The sequence below is a fragment of the Gymnogyps californianus genome, chromosome 13, assembly GCF_018139145.2.
Source record: "Gymnogyps californianus isolate 813 chromosome 13, ASM1813914v2, whole genome shotgun sequence".
NCBI lineage: Eukaryota > Metazoa > Chordata > Aves > Accipitriformes > Cathartidae > Gymnogyps > Gymnogyps californianus.
The window spans coordinates 21,744,783-21,770,081 of record NC_059483.1 but is presented as its reverse complement, the minus strand read 5'-3'; the positions used below and the strand labels follow the sequence as shown (position 1 = coordinate 21,770,081).

Sequence of the window (25,299 nt, the reverse complement as noted above, 5' to 3'; positions counted from 1 at the left end):
ACTAGTCTTTCAAAAAATATATTTCATTCATATACATTTTTATATTACAATGAAGTTAGCTAAACAAGACATTCCCTTAAGGCTACTTAAGAAATCAGGTAAATATAATGAATATGATAGTTAAAATAAATAGAAATAACAGCTATTTTAGACACTTGATGCAAACCTCAGCATGTTTCAATAAATCTTCTTTTATGATCGGAATATGGGAGTTGCAGATATCCTTGATTTTAGGCAAATCTGACCTGACAGAACTTCTTCTGATGCAGCATAAGAGAGAAGCTGTGAAATTGTCTACACCAAATATTCAGAGCTTATGTTAAGGAAGGAATTAAAATAATTGGATTGACCAATTAATTTTCATAATATATATGGGAAGTAAAGACTGCTTGGCAGACAAAGCGATTTGCATTTTTTCTGAGTTAGTCCATATTCCCCACAATATAAAGCCATAAAAGGGATTTCAAATATACTTCTAAAACCTACTCCAAGATAAAAATCAATAGATTCACTTTCAATTTTGTAGTAAGGTACTTTGATATTTTACAAATCCTTTTCTCCTCAAGTTATCTTTTAAACTCAAGGATTCTCAAACTACTGTTTGTGCTCAGTTATAATCTCTGAAGCCATTCCTGATGCTGCAAAAATTGAAAAACTTAAAATCCAACCAAAATGACAATCAGAATTGCTCTTTTTTAACACTTGTAAAATACTATATGACAGCATCCAAGAACAGCGAAGTTAGAGAACCAATTTCTTATTTCAGTTAAGCATTTCTCTACAAGTTTTGACTGAATATTGATTCAGTAAAAAATTGACCCAGTCAATATTGACCCCCCCCCAGCAATTTTGACTATATAACAGAGCCTTCTCTAAACTTCAGGGGAGTCTAATCATGATACCAATGCATTTTGGTCTTTCCTGTGTAAAAATAAGTCAAACCACATTTTTTCCATAGCATGAAATTATGAGATCTTTACAGAAATAATGCCTTCATTGACACAGGCAAGAACAATCAATTGTACTATAAATATCTACTTTGAGACAGCAAGCAATGTGGTGTACGCAGTAGGTGTAGGTTCTTACCTACTCCTGCTCTCCTTTAAAGATGCAGTTTAACTCCCAATAGCAGAATATTCTCAATCTTAACAATAAATTCCAACTAAAAGGGGCACAAATCTGGGAAAGATGAAAAAAGACATTTAGACATGCTGCTTGGACATGTCCACTGACAAGCAAAATAAAAACTGGGACAAATAAAACACCAAAGTTTACTTAACCAGCATATTTTATATGTAAGCCATATTTAGAAACTAAAAAAAAAAAAGAAAAAAAAAAGAAGATGAGGTTTAAACATAACCACATTGCTTTAGTTATTTACATAATAAAAATGAAAATGTGGAGAGTTATATCCATAACAGACTGCTTTTAAGGTGAAGATATTAATGTCAAAATGTGGATTATATTTGTTTGTATTTGTAGCAGTCAGAATGGGTAAGCAATCATTAACTTGTCAAATAACAGATAAAAGGCAGCGCTGCAGTCCAAAGTAGGTCATCTTCCACCTTATTCAGCTGATTTTCAGACTGTTTCATCATCACTCATGTCCCAGATCTGCAACAAAAAAGGAAGTGTAATTTTAGTTTGTGGAGTTCAAATACGCTTTTAATACACCTTTATAAAATTAGTATTACTATTTAAAAGGAAGAATAAATAACATTTTATGGACTGTTGACTAGCACCCATGGAGCCTTACATAAAATTCAGTATTTTTCTCTTCTGTTAACAACCTACACACCATTCATTATTTGTAATCTTGGGGGTATTTTTTAACACATACTTTTCAGCATTTGTTCCTGAACTGTCAGTTTGGTTATTTGCTATTTATTATCATTTACAGTAAGCCGTAGACCAAAAACCAGACATTTTGTTTTGGTTTGCTGACTCATTGGCACATAATTAATGTGGATAATAAGTTATAATAAATAGCATACTTTACTAAACACTGCAGAAAATCTTCAAGACATTCATGAAGAACTAACTATTCTCCAATACTTCTTTTTGCACTCAAATATTAGATCTCATAAATAGCAGCCTAAAGATGAGAAGTTATAAGGAAATTTGTTCTTTCCTATTGTTTAAAGAAATTTTAAAACTACACAGATTTTTTTTTCTGCAGTACAATATAATTGTACTTTTACTTTGCTACTTTCCCTTGTTCAGTAAGCAATTCAATAAGCAGACTGGGGGGAAAAAAGTGAGTATTTTCACAGAACATCAAGGGATCTGGTATCCTTGTGAATATACTAAGGTGAGCATTATAAATTCATACCAGTTACCAGGGAGCAGAATGCATGATCTGAGGAAAAATACAGGGACTTGCAAGCAGAACTATTCGGGGGAGGGGAACATATTCTGAATATATAGTACAAGTTTTTTCTTCCAAAGAAACGTGGGTGCTCTTAAAAGACTTTTTACGATTTTTTTGGAGGTTTAGCTCATGGCAAATACCCTCATTCCACTTGGCAGGGCTTGTAGTAGCTTGGGATCAGGACTAACATGGGTACTCAGCTTTGAGTTGGATTTAATAATATCATAATATCAATTTTACAACATATAAAACTTGATCTCCTACTTAGAGCATTTCAAACTTGCCTAAATTAGCAGCAACACTACTGGAGTACCACGACAAAGTCTTTTTGATTACAAGAACAAGAATGCCATTTCTATGGCATACAGCACTCAAAACTGTGAGTCCCTCACTGCAAATGACCTAACAAAAAAGGAGCAGCATCAGTGCTTTGTCCCTGTGGAAAATGAAATTCAGCTCATTTGTTCCAAAATATCATTTGTGTGTTGGCATAAAGTGGCCTACTAAGTTATTCTCTCATTTTACATCCTGACCACTAAAATATATCCAAAGAAAGACAGAACGTGAACGGTTATTTAGACTGTAAATTCTTCAGGGCACAAAGCAGTATTTTACATGTATACAGTGTCTAGTACAATGGGGCAGTGTTCACAGTTGCCTTGTCTAACACACATGCATTAGCGTTAGACAAAAAATACAAACAACCCCATTTCTAGACAGGCAACAATGAATATTGATCTATAGCTTCAATAAACCCCTTCAAGACAAAATGTAGTATTTCTGGAATTTGAAAACATTCTGAAAAAAGCTCTTCAAATCCGACCTCATAAAACATATAAAATCAAACATTTCTATGCAGTGCTACAAGCTGTATAAAATGAAAACTCTGAATGGCAAGATTTTCTCAATTCCTAGAAGCGTTGCAAAATGGTGGTGTAAATCCTTATGGAAAATACTGAAGGAACAGTTTGTTTACAAAAGGAAAAAAAGAGTTTTCATCCTGCCCTAGATGAGTAGCTTGGAGCTTGCCAAGGCAAACACAAATGTCCAGCACACCAGTCAGGGTCAAGGATGTGGAAAATAAATACAAAAAACAAAATCTTTAAATAGAGTTTATGGTATGATTCAAGCTGGCAAAAAGCAAGAAATCCAAAGTTCAGACTGATAGTCCACCTTTGTCTAGCCCACTCTAATTTTTGCAAACAAAGCCCGTAGATTGTAACTCTTACAAACACACCTCTCTGTCAAAGCAGCACAATAAATAATTTCAAAAATACACCATGAGGTGATTCAAAGGCAAAAGTGATAGAAGCCAACTGACAGCCCTAAAAAAAGTCTTCTTTATCCACTAAACAGATATACCGGGAACGTAGCCAGCTTCTCTGCTCTGTGCTTTCCCATCATCCGTTCTGATCTGAACAGTGTGGGTGAGAAGGCAAGCACACTCTCCGTTTTGTTTGTTTGTTTTTTACAGAGAAAGGCTGGTAAGGGTGCCAGTTACATTAGTAATTTTGTGATATGAAAATACTTCCATCCAGGAACTGGCTAGCTGTTCCATAATTCCTGTAAAGCTCGGAGAGCCTTTTTGCTTGACATGTCTAATGTACAATGCTTGCCTTACTCTAACACCCCACACAATACAAACAGCAGCTCCAACGGCACTGTAATTTCTTTTTGTTGAAACTAAAGGGAAGAAAGCAGTTCCCTGTATTTGGCCTTAATAGTCGAGGACAGACAACCCATAGAGGGCCTCAAGTAACTTGAAGACTAACAGTCCAAGCACATTGCACAGTCAGCAGCAGCGCCTACTAGGTTATTTAGGAAATACACTATTGTTAACAAGAAGATGAAAGTTAAGTGAAAAGAATGACAATTAAATTCTCTCCTACCTAAAGCACAGCTCTTTTCTAGGAGGCTTTTAACGCAAAAATATTGGCAAAAAGACTGAAACTGAGGCTCACAGGTATTTAATCACTATGCAAACATCCTGGATTGAGGAGAATTATTTTTAAACATTTGAAAAGTATGCTATTATTTTACTTCCAGGAGAACAGTTAGTTTTATAAGACAGTTTACACTTCATCTAACTATCAGAGCAGTCACAACCATAGAATCATAGAATGGTTTGGGTTGGAAGGGACCTTAAAGATCATCTACTTCCAACTCCCCTGCCATGGGCAGGGACACCTTCCACCAGACCAGGTTGCTCCAAGCCCCATCCAGCCTGGGCTTGAACACTTCCAGGGACGGGGCATAGCATTGTGTGTTGAATCTTCCTAAGGTTTATAAAGAACAAAGTAGTAGTACCTTAATAAATGACATGCAGAGGGGAACATGAAACAAAAGGGAAAGAAATCAATACAAAAGTTAACAACTGTATGTTAACCTAAAGAAAACAAGCAACATGATATTGTGCAAAAGAAGCTGTGTTAAATGTCAATACTGACAGCCAAATTATAATACATCATAGGCTCTTAGTTAAGAGCAATACACATTTTCATGAAAAGACATTTAAACTACATAGACTATGACCATGCAAACTTTGAATATTACTTCAAAAGCGTGAAACCTTGAAGAGGAGAAATGATGAAATACAGAAAGCCATGGAAGACTGTCTAAAATGACTGTCACGACAAGAATCTGATATCCAAACCAAGCTGTGAATTTGCATTTTGTTTTCATTTCTCTTCTGTCCTGCAGCACACCTGGGTGAGTCAAACCTAAATGCAGCTACAGGCAATGACAGGAGAAGTCATAAAATAGGAAGATAATAAAACAGCTGTCAAAACCAACCCAGTCTGTACAAATCTGGACAGATTATCTGAATGCACCTGTTTCTTCAAATATGTGCTTTTATATTCAAACGTCTTTGTAGAGGTTCTTAAATTTCAGATGCAAATTATGTCTATTCAGGATAACAGAAGAATTTCCACACTTGTTTCCTTGAAATGACAAGTATTATTTTCTCACATAATAGGAAGAACAGGGAAAAAAACCCCTGTGTATTAACTCAACTCTTCACAAGTTGCCACTGATTGATTTTACACAGTTCCAGATTGCATGTTCAATAAATCCTACTGAATAGAGAGTTTTGCATTTCCTTCATACAACAATAACACCTGGTACCTGAAATGAAACTTCCATGACAACGGTTCCAAAATTGGTGTTCACCTACTGAAGCAGGTAGTGGCTTTGCATCTTAGAATTAACATATGTAATTCAAACAGGTAACTACTGTTTATCTTATAAATAAACTTGCACGAATATAAATGTACCCTTAGGGGATTCGTAAAAGTTTCTTGCCAGTATGCATCTAGCAGGATTTGCCTCGAAAATGGCTACCTCATTAAGAGAGACAAAACAAACAAACAAACAACCCCCACACATACTATTTTCTACACACAACTGAGATAAATTTACATACACATGTACCAAAACACTCTGCTTAGAAAAACCTGGAATAGTTTTATTACACAAACCACAGTATTTACTATGTTATAAATGCTCCAAATACGGTGAAGAGCAAGTAAAGAGTAAAATTCTACAGGCAGAGGCAAGGGCTGAAAATTAGATGTTACATACATCAAACAGCACAGCTGAGTATCACATGAGAACATACGGCTTCCCAGATCAATTAAGGCTTATCATATCTTAGTCTTTGATTTAGAAATGTACACTTAGGAAATCTAAACAAATGGAAAAAAGAAAACATTCAAGCATATGTTTAAATTTAAAGCAACTATACTATTCTATAGCTATAAAATGTGAGCTTTTTGATAGATACTAGGTTAAACATGTTTTTGTTCTATGCTCTACCAGAGAGACAATACATCAGAACTTTTGGCAGCCTAAATTACTTTACAAAATATGTATGTATGTGTGTCTAAATATACGTGTACTAGAAATGAACTAGACAGAGCAGGCTGCGTTAACACGCCTTGTGTGACTTGTTCAGCATTTTTCTTGGTCTGCTGGCTGTATCTTTCAGGAATGGTAACAGAAATGAAGTTGCAACTTGAAATTCATTAAATGCCTGCAAGTTCTAACATGCAACTTTTTCAGACTTCATGGTATAGACTGAGGGATAATTATAAAGTTCAGCACCCTCCTTTCATCTTGGATACTTGATGCACAGTAAGCATTACCCTTCATCTTACTGAAACCGAAAACACTTCAAGCATTTTGCATATTCAACAATTCCGTCCCCATCCCCCTTTCCCACAGGAAAAAAAAGCCATAAATGAACAACCAACATGAACAGTATTCTACACTAACATGAGCATTTAGCTTTGTTCAGAATTTATATCTAGATGCATGTCAGAGCCTGCATAATGCACTCTAGGGTAAATTATTTTCTTTGCTATCTAAGAAATCAAGGTAATGCACTTAAGGATCCACTCTTGCTCCCACTGGCAAGAGCTTATCCTACAACAATTCCAGTGGTTCCCCCGCAACAACCATTCATCCAGTCCACACCTAACGGCTCTTCTACAACAGATTTCTATTTCTACAGCAGGATATAGCTAATTTTTTTCAGAAGCAGTTGCTAACTTTTTATAATTAAACTATAGCTAAAATCAGTTTTGGCTATAATCTGAAGAATTAACTATCCGACACTTCTTACTTCAGTTGACACAGAAATTACAAACTTACACACAAAAAGAAATTAACCTTAAAAAAAAAAATCAAAGGCAAGGATTATAAAAGCTGCATTTCTTTCTTCAAGCTGCTTTATTTAAATAGCAGGTAGAGAAAATCGTGGATAGTTTTTCCAGATCCCTGTACACAATGGTCCAACCCTAGCTAGTTGACATGGCTAACAAATTCCTGGCATCCCTAGTACCTCCACAAGTTGTTTTTTTCTGTCTCTGCCTTCGCAGCCTTTCCTGTCTGAATGGTTCACTACCTTGCAATAAAATTCAAGTCCATCAACTTTGTACTTTTTTTCAGTGACAGTGTCCCTGACTGATGCTCGTTTTCCCTTTATAGCCTTTCCAAAACTCTGCATTTTCAGCCCATAACCACAGCTTAAAAGGTCAAGGTCATGAGGCATTCTCATTTTGATCTCAACCAACAGCAATCATTATTCCTCGAGTTCCACTTGTATGCAATTCTCTTGAATATATGTGTAATACTTCTCATGAGTGGCCTCGCTTTTCATACAAAATGCAAACATTACCCCTCTCAAAATCACCCTACTGATTTCCATCTTGCCAGCTGCAGTATGTTTAAGAATCCTGCCATCACCTTTCAGGACATCTCTTCTTTCTCCCTCTGATGCCCTCCATTCATGTCCGGAATTTGATTTTCTGTCCCTTTACTGTTCACTCAATTTTTGTATCCTTTTTATCCAGCACCTAGTGTTCTAGGAGCTTGGGACAGAGGGATCACAGTGTTTTTCTGAAAATGTCCTCTTCCAAGATGGGCTTGATACTTTGACTGACTTATCTATATTTGAGCGATTACTGCAACAGTTGGTCAATACGCAAATCCAGCAAGCTCCTTAGCACGTGGACTTAGTTGGCTCATACACTTGAAACGAGACCATTTTCTAAATATTTTGTAGAACTGGCATCTGAAGATTCCAAATACTTCGAAAGATATATTTAAGAACAAAACAGAAAAAGGTGAGTAAACAGAAACTATTTGTTTACAGTGTAAACTTTTAGCTAGAAAGCCTTTTTAATATCCTCTAATAATATGTTCCAAACAGATATACAAATAGTAGCACTGGACAGTAATTAGTCCCTTCTGTTTTTATAGCAGTTTTCCTAGGTATTCATCAGAACATTATATGAAAACATTCATAAAAAGGATTTTTTTTTTTTGACATGACTAACAGTTAATGAAACAATACAATAAAAGAAACAAAAAAAAAGCAAACTAGGGGTTTTTTGGTATAAGAATGCCTCAGACACATTTCCTTCCATTGTTTCTTGTTTTATGAGGGAAAAAAGCAAAGCAGAGAAGGAAGCAAATACAAAACCAATTTCTCTGCCCCTCTAAAAGTGCTTTTGAGCTGAAAAGGCCATCTTTCAGGGCACAGCACTTGAGCTGTTGGAATGACTTATACCTAAGAGGACAGTTTCTACTATTAAGTCTTTTCCTCAGGCTCTTAAAAACTGAAAACAAACAAGTGTGAAAACAAACAAAAAACCACCCCCCCACCAAGCAGGTTTGATGATTGCCATTATCCTATTTTGTGTGGGATTTTAAACTTCATTTTACTAGCACCAAAAGGCAACTATCCAAACAGAACGTCTGTTTGAATGAAGCCACAATTAATGTAAATACTGTCATAGTAATGATTAGATCTGATATAAACCCTTTGACTGAAACGAAAATGAAAATATTATAGTATATAAAAGTATACATTCAAATTCTTCTATCATCTTCCTCCTTTGATGTGCCCAGATTTTACAATAAAAATAAAAATATGTGTAAGTCTATATTCATTACATTTCTAAATCCTGCAAAAAATTCACAACATAGATGTAAATGCACATTTACTTTCAAGGGTTTCACAGCCTTGTACAGGAAAACTGGATCATATACATAAATGGATCTCTCAGAATAATTAACACTGTTTATACATCCGAGTCTATGCCATTCCAACTACACAGACTTTGTTTTGCTGTAAATCAATAGCTTGCCATGTTCCACTACATCTTTTTAATTCACAGGTGATGCATAACTGCTGTCTAAGACCTGTAAATTAGCTTTCAGGTTATACAGAATCAAACATTCGATAAGTTACTGATTAAAAAAGAGCAGCTGTTTAACTACACAAGCTATTCAACTGAATTTCAGAAATAAACAAAAACAATAAAGAGATTATAAAACATGATACTTAAGGTACACTCAGTGTTCTAATACGAGGTCACAAAATCACAGACTGAGTTCAATTGGAGGATACCTCTGGAAATCATTTTGTCCATTCCTTCACTCAAACCAGGGCCAACTAGATCAGGTTGCTCAGGGTCTTGTCCAGCTGAGTTTTAAATATTTCTGAGATTTCACAGCCTCTCTAAGAATCCTGCTCCAGCGTTTTAGTTTACCTCCAAACATAAGATTAAATCATCTCTTCAAACAAGGATCATCATTGTCAAATTAGCCCATACCCATCACATATCCATAAATATGCCCTCTATCATTATCATCCTCACAATGCTTCCTTACAGCACCTGCGGGTGATTGACAGAGCAACACTATCCTGACAGGAACAGAAGACCCATCTATTTCCAGTCTTTTCAACAGCTTAAAGATGCTAAGTTATAAAGGTACAGTTCTATTCACCTAATAAACCAGATAACCCTTATATTCAAAAGAAATTCAGACCATAACTAGATGGCTGGTCAGACAGGGGACACATTCCCCGATGTGCGTTCTGACAGCCTGTGTGAAGAATCAATCATCTCGCCACTCTTCATGGAGACAGAGATTTGGGGTGGAAGAAGGAACCAAGATCGATATTTGCAAATCATGTCATATCACGAAGGGGGACTGCCAAATGTTATGAAGACCCTTCAGAACTGGAAAAATCTCCCTCTCATTTTCAAAAAACCCCCCAACTTCTACAAGTAAAAAAAAAAAAAGTCCACAGAAATCCTTGAAGTTGTATCAACTGATTAAATGCATAGACCATTTTCAGATGAGACAAAGAATCCCGTAACAATAAAAAGTATTATTGGAAGGTCACCTAACTCAGATACGAGTCATGTTTCAGTCCTACACCTACGATACTTTCTTGTTTAATCAACCACGCTCCATCTTCACAAAGTGTAGTTGGCAAAGACAAACAAAATATGCATTATTCTAAAAAATTCTGAAATCAATAATATGGATCCTTTTCAGCTCAATTCCCATTATTAGAAAACAATATTTGGCAGAAGAGACTAACAGATTTCCCACATGCAGTTATATCATCTTACATGCCCATTTTGTACACTTCTTTAGTATAAACACATTTCCTCTAGTGCACTGTACATAACACATAAGTAACAGAAAACTTGAAAAGTAATCAAAATATTAATTCATTAAAATTTTGATTTATCCAGTGACCTCACTAATCTCATAATTGCTTCCATGGAGATACATGCGGTGTATACACAACATTTCTATCTTGTGGAGGAGGCATCAAGAAGTTATGGAAAACTTTCTCCTCTCATGCAGAAAGAATGCTCTTCATATAGCTAGAAACTAAAGTAATTTCTGAAGACACCAGCTGAAACTAAATGAACAAAGGAAGATGGTTTCCAGTATTAAATGCATAAATGATGTTGCAACAGTCAGATTTATTTCACATTATATAGTTCAAAAACTTAGCAAAGATAAATGTGTTTGTTTTAAAACCTTACATGCCAGTTTCCCCCATGATTACTATTAAAATCCTACGTGTCACTTTTCCTGTTACATTTATCAAATAGGACAAAAATAAATATTACCCAGAAAATTGCAAGTGTTGGTATAAAAGCACAACTAGTAAAATATTTAGATATTAAAGGTAGAGATGTTCTAGAAATACAACAGGCAGATCAGGTTTATGGTTTAGTTCTACTAAACCTATTGTTTCAAATGGACAGAAAATTAACATGAAAAAGCACAAGTGCATCAGCCATAACAGACCTCTACAAGCACATTGCCTCACTCTTAAAGTATTTGCTATGCCCATACATTACACAATTTTCTAAATAATAGAGGTAGCCTCAAGTTCACTTAAAAACCTATGTAGTGACTCAGGAAACAGCTCTGAAACTACATGTTCAACCAGATTCAGCTGAAAGCTTGTACAAGTGTCAGATTTATTTTTATAACACTTCCATTAATACAGAAACAACTGAAAAAACAAGAATTTTGATGATACCGTGCAGAGATTTTGTGCTAGGAGGGTCTTGATTGACTCTTAGGATCCTGTAACCCTTTTCAAAATTGCTTTTGATTTTCTGATCACATAATTTCAACATCCGTTGGACTAACAGATCATTTGTGAATACTTGTATGTGTCCTGGCTATCAAATCTCCTTATTTAATTGTCTCATTTTCCCTTTCTTTATCTGTCCTGCTAGACTTGCTTTAACAGAGTGGAAACCCACTTGTTCTGCTGTTGGTTTTTTCATTCTCAGAATGCAGTAAGAAAGCAATGTTTTAACAAGCTCCTGGCGGTAGATGAACCTTATTTCAGCCTGATGGCACAAAACTGTTGGAAGACGGCATGACCATGCCAAGTGATTTGTATCTCTGAGTGCAGCAAATTGTTCACCAATGCAAAATCAAACCCACTCTGTTGCACTTCATTATTTGTAACCCAGTGCTCTGAAAAGGAAGAGAAATAAACACAGCCTCTCCAATGTAATCTATCTGGTACAAAACAATCTTTTTATTACACGTCTGTTTAGTCCAGTCAAGCTTAGCAAAGCACTTTTACAGCATTTCTATAGTATCATAGTAACATGAAGTATGCAGCATGCCACGCTATGGAGCTCTGTAACACAGAGTACATTGCAGATGTGCTATAGTAAAGGCTTCCAATTGCTTACAAGCCAAACAGCTTGTTTTGGCTCAGAATGCTCTTTCCCCCCCATATGGGATTACTTTGATCTTTTTGCCTATTATATGATTGCAATTACACTGAGTTTATGGGATCAACGGGGATCACAGAGAAAACACGTTAATCCAACTGTGAATGACAGACTGAGAAGCTACTTTTAAAAGTTTGATTGCAGGGCAGCAAATATAGTTAGTATGTTTTCAAAATGGGAATATAAACCAAGGCTGTTAAATGAATTTTCCATAAAATTCATCTTAAAGCAAGCAACAGATCTCCTGCACTATGAAAAGATACTTTACTTCTTTGTGGCATTAAACTTACATTATCTTACATATCCCATTTTTTTCACTTCACCACCTCCTCTTCCCCCCAAATAAAGAACTGGAATATACTTATGAGGTTATTCTGCATGATTTTGAACAATTAAGTGTTTTAATTCAAACAGAAAATTGTAAAATATGGCAGGGCCTACAGGGATATCCTCTCATGCTGTGATTCCCAGCAGGTTGCACGAGCCAAGCGATGCCAGGCTTACAACAGCATTCAGCTGAGACATATCCCCAGAGCAACAAACTGCAGCAGAAAGCAGTGCTGCCATTTCATCGGGCTGTGCTTTTCCTTTTGTGCCAAGAGAAGCAGGCTCAAGCAGCAGTTTGACAATATGCTGTGAGTGACACCTTTTCGGACAATTTTCAAAACTGAGGTCATACTCATTTGTAAACATTTAAGATCATATTACACTTCAAAAAACGGTTTCCTTCTCAGTAGTGAATAAAATGATTCATTTTACTCAGTTTATAAAGCTCTTCAATTCCTTACAGAACTGATAATAAACAGAAATTAAAAGGAACAGGTGATTATAGATACTGCATAGGGGAAAACTGAAGACTCGATATAAACCAAAACACAAAAGGTACTCTATAAATAATTGAAACATCAAGCTATTGTTTGCAACTCCTCTTTTTAAACTGAAAAAAATCTGAAGAGCACTCTCATAATGTTAATTTAAATGTTTGGGTCTAAAACATAAGATTGTGTTGAATAGCTACAATATGGGACTCAGACAGGCAAATGATTTTATCCAAAATAAACACCTACAAGAACTATTTTGATCATCTCTTTACTTTGGCAACATATGATCCCGCTCCCTAAATATGGATCTTGTCTTGTGTAAACTTTTGCTGCACAGTGCTCACTGACAAGCTGCATTCTGGCTTGCAACTCCATATATAATAATCTCATTCTTATCCGTTCTGACTTAACACCAAACTTTCGTAACCTTCTTTTGGCTCGAAGGAATAGTCTTACAAAATGCCAGTGCTGCATTCACCTATTGTGTAATGCAGAAGACTTCAAAAAAATCCAAACAAAAAACCCGAACAACCCCACAAAAAACATCTAACACAAAGTATGGTTTTCCCAGGAGTAGTATTCTTCCAAAGCATCCTCACTGGGAGCTCAGAAAAGTGATAGAATTTTGTATTTTCTGTAAAGCTGACCACCTCTCTTGGATTAACCTTTCAAATGCCTGCTACCTTATCACAAAATTTACTTAAAAGCTCTTACATAATTCTAATATTTTTCTTCTAGTGTGATAAACAAATGAATTACTATTCTCTTTAAACAGTTCTTTCTCCTCATAACGGTATAAAAAAAAAAAAATTCTGTTGTAATTAAGAACTGAGGTTTTGATTTCCTCCACATCAGAGATGGATGTTTTTCCCCATTTTGTTTTTTATTATGGGTACGAGAAAATATTTTCTAAGGAGCTAAATCTGAATTACAGTCCTATCATACCCAGGTTGTGGTCTAAGACACTACGAAAATAACAACATTAGAGAAAAGGAGTTTCAAAAGACATAAAGGACGTTTGGTTTCTTCATAACTGTAAGCAGGGAAGTGTTAGCTAAGCACCAGTCATTTCTGCCTTTGAAATCCTCTCCTTTTTTCTCCTCTCAGTAATTCAAACCATCCTGGATATTAGAGTCTGCCTGCCTTTGAGCTACACATCAAGACAATTTTAAACCATATCATAAACATTCTGAACATAGTCCTACTTGTCCAGGGGTCCTTGTTAAAGCCCACATCACCTTATGCCTTAAATTCTCCTAGTTTTCTCATTGTTCTGAGTTACGCTGACTGCACTAATCCCATTCAAAGCACAGATCTACCATTTAGGTCTGTTACTCCAACTACAAATCTTCTTGTGTGTGTGTCGGCTGGCAATACATCTCCCACATATCACAAACTCTTTGTCTTTAACTGTACGTTATTTCACTGTATAGCTCAAGCCAGCTCCTATCTTAAATTACAGACTGCATGTCATTCTGCTGTTAAGGAAAGCTTCCGTTGTCCACTCATCTATTTTATCAGTTACTATGGGGCTTTCTCCCATACTGACCTATCCACAGGGGATAAAGGATAAATTCTCAACCAAAATTGTATGATAACAAGTTGATAATTTGTTCTTTGATATTCCTGAAAGCTAAATTAATCACATTCAGGATTCAAAGAAACAAGTGATGGGCTACAATAAAATTTTGCTGTTGAAGTAGAATGTGTGAGTACAGCTTCAAACCACTAAAGACAGCAATTTCATTTGGGGGCGGGGAAATTAAAACAGGATATTAAAAGCAGGAACTATTTTCTTCATTGCCCCTCTGCACAACATTTAATATAATGATCCACGGTCTAGTTTCATTGTATAGATGAAGCAAAGTTTTCCTTCATCTTCAAAGTCATGAGCCGTTTCTTCCACGGATAACACTATGTAGTCAACAAAACTTGGCATAGCCATTTATAAAGCCAACCTTTATAAATTATTCCAGATATACACAGCTATAACTGAGAGAATAAGCTCGTTGAGAACTGTGATTTTTATAAATCAGTGCTCTATCAGTGCACTCTTCAGATAAGGCAAGCTTTGAAGAAATAGGAATAATCTTCCTAGTCACATGTATTTCACCTAAATGAATGATTTTCTTTAAAAAAGCAATTCCTTCTTTCTCTAAGACAAAATATCAATTCAATAACTCCCTTCAGTTACTGTACCCAACAGTGAAGTACAGAAGAAAACCCTTTATGAAAATGTATTTTTAAAATTTATTTTGCTCAACTTTGATTTAAACTAGCTTTTAGCATTGAAAATAAAGGTTTACCAAGAAATTCAGGGAGTAAACAGCATATAAAGTCCACCGTGTTAGATACTTCTGTAACTGCTTAGTAAAGTATTTCCTCCCTCTGTTCCAGCAAATAATCAGCTGTGGACTCAGATAACAGACTCCTCGGAGTAGCACATACAGAAAGAAGAAAAGGCAATGGGCACAAGTTGCACCAAGAGAAATTCTGTCTGGACATAAGGAAAAATTGTCAAGTGACAGTGGTTAAGCACTGGGACAAGCTGCCCACAGACTCAGCCCTGCACTGAGGAGGAAGCTGGACGTGATGACCTCCAGAGCTCCCTTCCAGTCTCAATTTTCCATGATTCTGTAATATATTGAATAACTGGTAGTTAGGTGTTACAATTTAAGTTGTATCAACATTATTATGTTACTCAGATGACAATTCGTCATGAACAATTAAATCCTCTAATGGGTTTAGCATCTTAACTGAATCTTATTTACTTTAAAGGCTTATTTGTTGGTGGGAGAAGGAGGATTGCTAAGGGAAAGAGGGGATGGCATTTCTGTTTCATGTGCTGCTCAGCATGCACCATGGTGAAGTTCCATTTCCAGCTGAAAAACCTAGGTAGCAAAGTTTTAACCAAATACTGTCTAATTATTTTAATACAGAACAAATAATCTATACTTATTACAAATACATGCTTTACAATTCTTCTTTTGAAAGTCACGGAACTGTTTTCTAGTTCAAAAGGCTTCTGAAAGACTAAATGATTAGCTGCCATAGTCTGATGTAGTCATTTCCTGCTAATCTGATATCTAAATATAGTTGCTCTGGGTGACTTCAGTGACGTAAGGAAGTAGCTGCTCATGGAAACTTCTGTATTCCTTTGTCTTTGTAGTAATACAGCTCAACTGAAATTTCAACAACAACAAAAGTTCCATAACATTAACCGACAATACTGAGGGATTAAAAAAAACCCAACCCATTAGCAATCATATCTCCGGTTTGGATCTGTATGCTTCATTTTCTGTGACGGTTTCTCTGAAGAGCGTTCAATACTTCAAACTTACTAACTTCAGAAAATTTCTCTAATTACCAAATAGACATGAGACAGATATGAGAGTAAGAGGCCTAAAGGAAACGGGTCCACCTCCAAGAAAAGACTATGTGTATCTGGTTTGTCAGTCTACCTCAGCAGATAAATGACTCTTCAGCTGCTCTCAGGACAGCACAGTTTTCTCCCACTGGAAGCCACACCTTCAGAGGCGGCAGATAGTCCAATCACACACCTATAACAATTTATCACTGGGCCCACGGTGATCACCCTATTCAGCATGATAAACCTAATCTTATTTCTCTCAGAGCATTTATTAGTGACTTCCCTGTTCCTTGTCTTACTTAATTCAACAGCAAAAAGTTACCCCTGACATCAGTTACACAGCATCAGTCCTCGGTTCCATTTGCATCCTGGGGATATCACTCAAGAGCTCTAAACTTACATTCAAGAGCCTCCACATTAAATCAAAATTCTGAGCAGAGATTCTCAGATTCTTTTTATGAGTCACAATGACAGGAAAACTGTTGTGGTCATGAATAAACATTGCTGGGTTTTCTTACTTTGTTTTCATATAAAGCCAGGTTTGCTTTTTTGGCTATGTTAAGTACTGCTTCCAGGGAATTAGAAAAACTAGAAAAATCCAAAGACTGGAAGTGTTTTCATTTATGCAGAGACTAAGTTAAAGTTCTTGAGTAAACCCTAAAATGAAGAGAACATGAACAGCTAAAATATTTTTGCACAAATTGAAAAACTCCTCTACCAGTTGGGAACAAGCTGGAACTTGCATGGGGCCGCGCACACACTGGCAAACATCTTAATTGTTCAGAGCAGACAAAGTCTGTTTAGTCATGTCTGCTGAAGTGGGAAGGATATTACAACACATCTGTGCAGTCTGTTTCCACATAGGTCAATCAGTTCTTGAAGCCTGTTTTTAAACCACTTTCCTCCAGCCAGAACACCACGCATACGGACACCATTACACAGGTTGGCCATACACCTGGCTAACAGACAAGTAATCTTTTAATAGAAGTTCACAAATGAGCAATCAAAGAAACAATCTCAGAGTCCTAGTAGACATGCAGTGCCAACACACTTACACTAATATCTGGGAGGGATTTTGTAAGAGTCTAAGTATGCCTCAGTGAAATTTCAAAACAAGGACATTCAAAGTTTCAGTGCCCACTGAGGATAGCAATAATACATTTACACACACAGGGAACCACAGCATGGCAAATAGAACAGGCAGCAGCTGAAACTGGCAGATGAATTCAAATGGGTTTCTTCATTTATGAAAGGATGGGGAGGGTAACAGAACTCTAAGATATTCTAGCAAGTTTTTTAATCCATGTTCCAAAACAGCCAAAAGCTATTCACCTACAGAACATGTTGAATGACACAAAAAGATATTCAGAAACAGCATTGAGGTGGACCTCATGTAAATCAACTAAGCAAGGAGTAAGTACAGTTTTGTGCTCTACAAACAGCCAAACATTGTTCTCCTGCTTTGGCAGTGGTACCTCAATTTTCAACACATACCCTCTCTTTTACCTATACTGCATTATTGGAAGGAAGAGTTTTAAGATGCATCTATACACTGATTATGAAATGATATGTGAAGTGCCAGCTCTGTAAAGAGCAGCTTCATGACCTTTTCAATGTGGGTCAATCTTGCTCCACAAGACTGTGTTAAGGTCCAGACAACAAGCAAATTGAACAAAACCATATACAAAGCAGCATACAAACCTTACTGTGTTTGGATCTCTCTGTCTCATCTAGGGTAAGGCATGGCTCACAGAGACCAAAAGTATATTGATTCTGTTGTGTACAGAGAAGGACCAGTGTGGAACCAAGATGAAATGTTATATTTGTATGGAAATACATTCCCTTCAGCTTAGTTTTGCATTCTGGAGAATCTTCAGCCTTGCAGGTGATAAAGACACAATATCAGGTGGCAGCTTAAGTTATTTATATGTATTTTAACAAATTCTGAATTAATATATACAAATAAATTTAATAAATAGTTTAAACTTATTTTAAATTCCAACCCTTCAGAACAGAAAACTACGTCTAGGCTTCATGTCCCATTAAATAACTGAGTAGGATTTGGTTTTCACAAGGAAAAAAACCTAAAAGATCAGGTTCAATAAAAGGAATGATAAATGTCCATTGATGTCTCCAAGCTGCAGTAAAATTCAATCTGGGGCAGTGATAACATCAGTGACATTAGCTTAGAAACAATTGCTGTTTGCTTTATTTAGAGCAGCCAATCAAAACGGGATTTATCTCTAGACTAGTACTTTTCCCACACCAAGGAAAAATGAAATTCATATGCAGACCAAGTACAAAGCTGGGCAGGCACATCACATTATTTCATTTAGGGGAATTTTTTTAAAATTATGGCATTGCTGCTATACAAGAAGAAAGAAGTCAAAAAACAACAAATCATTCAAAAGGCAGAACAAGTTCCAAGTTATTCCAATTATAAAAGTTCATGCACAAAGATTAGAAGTATCACAAAAACTTACGGAAAATTACGCAGCAAGTCAAAGTTTACTAAAAGACAATGGGGATTGCGATAATTATTGCATTTCTTCATGCTTGTGAACTGGACTCAACATTAGATGAGGAGGACAACATAGCAGAGGCGATACAATTGTGTTCCTTGACTTATACAGTATGGTACGCTTAAATTAATAAAGGCAATCTTTGTTACTTTGAGAAAATGGTGGTGTCACCTTGATTTATAATCCATACCAAAAAGGCAAATTAGATGCATCTCAGGAAAGGGCAGCACCTAAACTGATGAAGTCAAGCAGCAACGAAATTGAAGAATAAACATGTTTAGGTTGTCTGATTATTGGTGACGGCTCTATGAAAAATGAGTTAAAGGAGATTTATTAGAAGTGTTTCATAGAAACTGAGATGAAAAAGGTATTAACTGGGGTTCTAATATCACTACAGACTGGAAGCATTTTGCAGTAAAAGAAAGGTGTCAGAAAGCTGACAGCGGTGGTGATGAGAATTTAAAAGAAGATAGATGTAAAGTAAAATGATTTTTAAGACAAGCTGAAAGTTAGGTCACAGGATGCATGGATGGGCAGACATCAAAAAGCTTATGGTGACTGACAATATAAAGCACAAAGAGGTGCTAGAATAAAAAAAATGCCTTACGACTTAAAATAGGTAAAACACTGGACAAAGCAGACATGGTCTGTAGGGACAGTGCCATATGGGACTTAACAGAAAAAACCCTGGACGTGAAAAGATATCAGTGCCACACAAAGATACTCTCTGATAGAAAGTAGGCTTCAGTATTGACGTTACATTTGCCTGAAGAATTAGGGTTTTGTTTGGAAGTGTCCAAACAACAATCCAGCCCAACTTCTTTAAGAAATATGGAATAAAATGATTTTTTAAGTTTAAGAACCAGATTAAACAATATAGGTGTCTCCTGACAGCTCTGATCCTAACAAACCATTTTTGTTTTTTAAGGATTGATGGCAACGAGCTAGTTACCATCAAACAGTGTGGAACTCAGCTGACTAAGTAGGGACAGACCAACAGTTGTCATTATGACAAATAACTGCTTCAGACTTCAGACTGGTTACTGAAGTCATATTCCCAAGGGCTGTACAATGGGAATTCCAGCCGCCTCCTGAACCTAGTCCTTTAAAATTGCTTTGGCTGTTTTGGCCCTAGGCTGCATATTAGAAATGATAAAAGTAGTTCTTTCATACTCAAATCAAGACAGTTTGATTGCCAGTGTCAACATGACAAAGTGCTTATGGCTATAGGAGTGGGGGGAGGAAGCATAAAGCAGGGGCACGAGAGAAAGCTCTGTAGTTAACATTAGGCAAGTAAGAACAGAGTTTTTCTCTCCAGTGGAAGCCCGGACTTATCCCACCATATTTTTTTACCTTCTGTATGTTGACTAGACTCAGAATTGTTGCTCTGGCAGTAATCACAAATCCAATTCATTATAATTATTCTTACAACATAAAGATGAAGAAATGTCCTTGGAAACAATTGTACGGCTTTGATATACATTCGATGCTTATTTAATCAGTGCTTCCTTTTTTCAGAAACAGTGAAGAGAAACAAGCAACAAGGAAATAAAGTAAGATAATTTCTTGAGACAAAACCAAAATGCTATGCTTTATGCTGACCTACACATACAAGGTAAGGAGATCTTTTTCTCCTACAAAGTTAGAGTGAACAAATGTTCCGTTTCGGCAGTAGAATACTGGGTTTTTTGACAGCATACAAATTTGAATTCGGGACAGACAGACATACAACCCCAACACACTGTAGTGGCTTATCACAGTACCTAAGAATATCCAAATTACACCCAAATAAAGACTTTTCAAATATGATAATTAAAATCATGACCAAGATGCACATAAGTGTTCTCCAAGAGCCAGAATGAAAAGTCTAAACAGCAATTTATTTCATCTTGAAGAATTATTCCACTACCTAAGAAGAACTATTTATAATTGGAGACATTATAAGATCTGCAGAGAGTGTTTCAGGAATTTACAAAATTCAAAGGGAGTTCACAACACTGCAAAGTCAATTCGAATTTTTAAAGGTTTTGACTCACGCTGTCACTAATTTTTTATGAACAGAAAATGCTCTAACGAATATAGTCAAAATACTCTCAAGAAAAATCCAGGTAACATTCAATTTAAAATTATATACTTTATATTTACATGATGTGCGTACACTTACGGAACTTGGCAAAAATTTTCTGTCATAGTACAAAGCCTGAAACAAGACTGAATGCAAAACCAGTAAGGTAGCTTGATGAGCTCTTTAAGATACTACATAGCATGCAGTAATCTTAAATTTGATTTTATTTTATGTACAGTAAGCTTTCACATACTTTATTTATAAACTCCTATTTGGCAATTTCAATTATTTTATTCCCTAGTGCTTCTCCTTTTTTGGACATCTGTTTCTTCACACATTTTGCCCCAAGGCAAATCAGCTGTCTTCACAGCTAAATGAAATTCCCTTCTCTGGCTCAAAGGAAAAAACTTTTGATTGTTTGTTTGTTTAACTAGAAAGCCGCCAGCCATAAAAAAGCAGAAACCCTTACCTATAATCTGGGTCTTTGGATGCTAAGAACATTCTCCCCACAAATATCTGTATACTCTGACTTTGAAATGCAAGCAAATAAGCTTGTCTACCACAGGTTATTGAGTCTGTCTTAACTATCTTTACTAACTTTAGGCCTTCTCCTAATAGTTTTCAATTAACCGTACCGAGGTTTCTGAAAAAAACCCAGGAATGTTCTCATATCCTGTCTATCACTTATCACAGTAAGATGTTACCATCCGTTAGCTGAGACACAGTAGCCAACTTTGAGTGCAGTCTTCATTAGTACCTCGTAACATTAAACTGCAGGCTCAGTTTCATGTTACATGTTACTGCAAATATTGGACTGTCTTCAAAAGACACTGTCCTACTCCCCTCTTCTGCACTACATCTAGCAATCAAATAACTACACATGAACTGTCAGCAGAAAGTAAAATCATTAAAATCGGCATTACTTGTAACTATTTTTCTTCAGTGCTCATTGGTATTAAACAACTATGTTATACTAGCACTCCAGGACTCCTGCCATGATGTCATCATTTGCTAAGACATGTTCAAGCTAATCAGAAATCTGTTTCCTGAGTTCCCGCTCTAGTCTAAGGCCTGTGTACTGCCTATGGATGGAATTAGTGTACCTTTGCCCTGGTTTTGGCTGGGATAGAGTTAATTTTCTTCATAGTAGCTGGTATGGGGCTATGCTTTGGATTTGTGCTGAAAACAGTGTGGATGATACAGGGATGTTTTAGTTACTGCTGAGCAGTGCTTACACAGAGTCAAGGCCTTTTCTGCTCCTCACCCCACCCCACCAGCGAGTAGGCTGGGGGTGCACAAGGGGTTGGGAGGAGACACAGCCGGGACAGCTGACCCCAACTGACCAAAGGGCTATCCCATACCATATGACATCATGCTCAGCATATAAAGCTGGGGGAAGAAGGAGGAAGGGGGGGACGCTCGGAGTGATGGTGTTTCTAAAGCCTCACTGTTGTTATCGGCACTCCTTTTGGCTATCCATCTTCCTGCAAACAGAATATTCTGGCCTATTTATTGATACATCACTACATTCAAAGTATTTTAGGTAGAGTATCAACCAATAAAGTGTCAACTATCTGCGATTTTCTCTTCAAGGCATGATTCTTAAATGGATAATTTCTTACAGATACCATATGTTAACTGAGTTGTGAACAGTAGCAGGAAGAAGCAAAAATAATGATCTTCTAAATCAGTGCAACTAAAAAAACTGGTGCATGGCTTGGAATGATGCAGGAAAATTATGTTTAAACTAGAAAATTATAAACGGGTATAGCTGCCATCATTGATTCAGAAGAGAAAGTGAGACACAGGAAGGGATAGGAGATGCAGAGAATTTGGGAGGAGGAAGTTAATAAAGAGCTATATTTAGGCAGAGTTTTTTTCATCTCAAATTTTCCAGAAAATGTACTACAGCCAATAGTCTTAAGACAAATGAAAGGCACTCCAAGCTGTCTGGAGTATGATAAGCATCCAGGTATCAACAACAAAACAGTTTTCATAAAATCATCCATCTCTTTCCAGCAAAACAAACCATCTCTGAGCTCACATTCCTCATTTAGGCCTGACCACTTAATTCTTTCCAATCATCTGATAAATTTAAACTCCGGCTACAGCCTGGGTGAGATGTAGGCTTTGGCAGAGAAATCAGCCTAACAAGCTCTCTGCTTGCTCACTCTTGCCTACTGCTGCAGATTATCATACTTTTAGTGATGGCCAATATAACTGTTCATGAATTTGCACTGTGAAATGACTTTGGAAAGTAACCTACCTTTGAAGAACAAAACCCAAACAGAATCTAAAACCAGTTCCTAACAAAAAAAAAAGGGAAATGGAAATGACTGGATGACAGTGAAGCCAAGGAGAAACTCTACTATTCAGTCAGTCTCAGAGCAAATGATTCAGCTTCAGCCAGCCTAAATTGTGCAGCTTTTCCTTTGCATGTAAATGTTGTATGTCAAAAGATTCTCTTGCTTTTCCAACTATGTCAGTACGTCTAATACAAGATATTACGTTCTCTACAAACCTTCTTGTGCTTATTCCTTAGACTGCCACATCTATATGACCACTACCTAACTGTTTCACATCACAAACTCAAGATTGAGAATCAAGACTGAGAATCACCGCAATGATTTAAAAAGATAGAAGCAATCAATAATTTGGACAATTGCAACACCAAAGGAAGTTTGCTTGTTAAGTGCAAGCTGTTAGTACTTGATGGCTTAACAATATGTCTAATGAGAGACAACATCTTTAACATTAGGGTGCCTTCTCCGAGCAAACTAATACATGCCTTCAGTGCTGACTCGAATGAAGAAGACTCGCTTACCCAACTGCCACTTCCCTTCAGATACTTATTTCTGTCTTTCAAACAAACAATCACACATGACCCTCCTGTTTATGAGATAAAATCAGAATGTGTCTTTTGGTGACTAAGATCTTAATTCTGCTCTCTTTGAAGTCAATTGGAATTTTGGCATTTATTTAAACGATGAAGGATCAGATCCCAAACTGTTTGTTCAGTAGTTTTGGAAGAATGCCAGTCTTAAAATCAATTGAAACATATTTTAAAGACATGGCCAATCAAAATATTTATTTTCAGACTCAGAGACTCATCTCAGTATTTGGCATATCTTTTCAGCCGAAATGCACAATGATGCTCCTTGGCAGAGGTAATACAGCGCTGCAACATGTTCTACAGATTTCATTATGCAATATTCTTGTTAATGCAAGCATTTGAATCAGAAGCTTGTAAAGACTTAGCAGTACTGAAATACTATTCACATTTTCTTTCTCATCTTCAGTAATGGAATAATATCTTTGATAAATCTGGCACATCAAGATCTTAATCCTACTGTTGGAAGAAGTTCATGAACTTACTAAGGTTTTCCCCTTGAGAAAAGAATCCTTTTCAAGATAAGCTATAATACTTATATTTCAAAAATTAATTCTATTGCTTCAATGAAAAACAAGGAGAAAAAAAAAAGAATTACCAAGGGTATTATTATTACTACTTTCTAAAAGTACTAAGTAATAACTGAAGTGGAAAATAAGACTTTTTTCCACTGTGGCTTGTTATTACCATGTTCTTATATTTTCAGTACTCAACACAGTATGATAATTTGCTATTTTCAAAGTTTTTTAGAATCACAGATAGAATTAGAAGTTGAGGTGTAAGGATATCTGAAGGCTTCCAGGAAGAAGAGAAAAGGCAGCAACCACTTCTCATACATACACAATTTGATGCATTTGCAGAGTGCATAGGTGAAGAGATCAACTGAAAGCAGATCCTTACTGTAACCATTTCATAGTTCTTAGAAGTCTTGCATGAACATGCTTTTAAAAGATGAATAAAAGTCCAGCATTCCTTGTAATCTTGTTTATATCTTGCCGGATTATCTACATGCATGAATTCTCCAGAATTTCAATTTCTACAGTCTTTTGAAAGCCCAAAGTATTCTATAAATATCCATCTCCACATCCTGCTTTCTCCATTACAGGCACAAAGACCAGCACATATTCTCTACTCTTAATATTTAATTCATCTTAAAATCTCCTTTCCATTATGACAAGGCTTTTTATCTGAGAACTAACCAAAACCAATTTTTTCCTTAAAATGCAAAATTAAAAACAAGTTACCAGAGGTGTAAACCACTCTGAAAAAAAAAAAAAAGACTTACCATCTGTAAATTGATGGTTAGTAAGAAATCAGTAAATAATATTCAACATTCTGAAAAGCTGCAGGGATGGCTCTGTTAATAAGGAATTGCTAACTTCAAGTAACAACTGTGTGTTTATCCCATGTAAGAATACTTAGTGTTAACAGCCAGTCACACAGCAAGAACCACCAAATATTCTATGTTGAGAAATCAACAATATAGGCATGTTAAAATTTCTATATAATTTTGAAATGTATTTTTGTGTCTACTTCTAACAATGCTAAACATATGAATATTTTAATTGGTTTTTAAATTTGCATATATATTATAAAACACATAATACAGTTTTTGTGGGGAGCAAAAGAACTTCTGGTTTTAATTACTGTATCACAATTAAATTACCTAATGTACATAAGAT

At 36.1% G+C, this 25,299-nt stretch overlaps 1 protein-coding gene across 1 annotated transcript in view; it reads right to left on the bottom strand.

Moving 5' to 3' along the window:
* Positions 1 to 1,276: 1,276 nt before the first annotated feature.
* The window catches only part of ATG7 (autophagy related 7), a 104,167-nt gene continuing 80,144 nt past the window's right edge, over positions 1,277 to 25,299 (bottom strand). Inside the window, exon 18 of the mRNA XM_050904627.1 lies at positions 1,277 to 1,614. Coding sequence (XP_050760584.1) covers positions 1,582 to 1,614 — 33 coding nt within the window. The 3' untranslated portion in view covers positions 1,277 to 1,581. The remainder of the gene's footprint in view (positions 1,615 to 25,299) is intronic.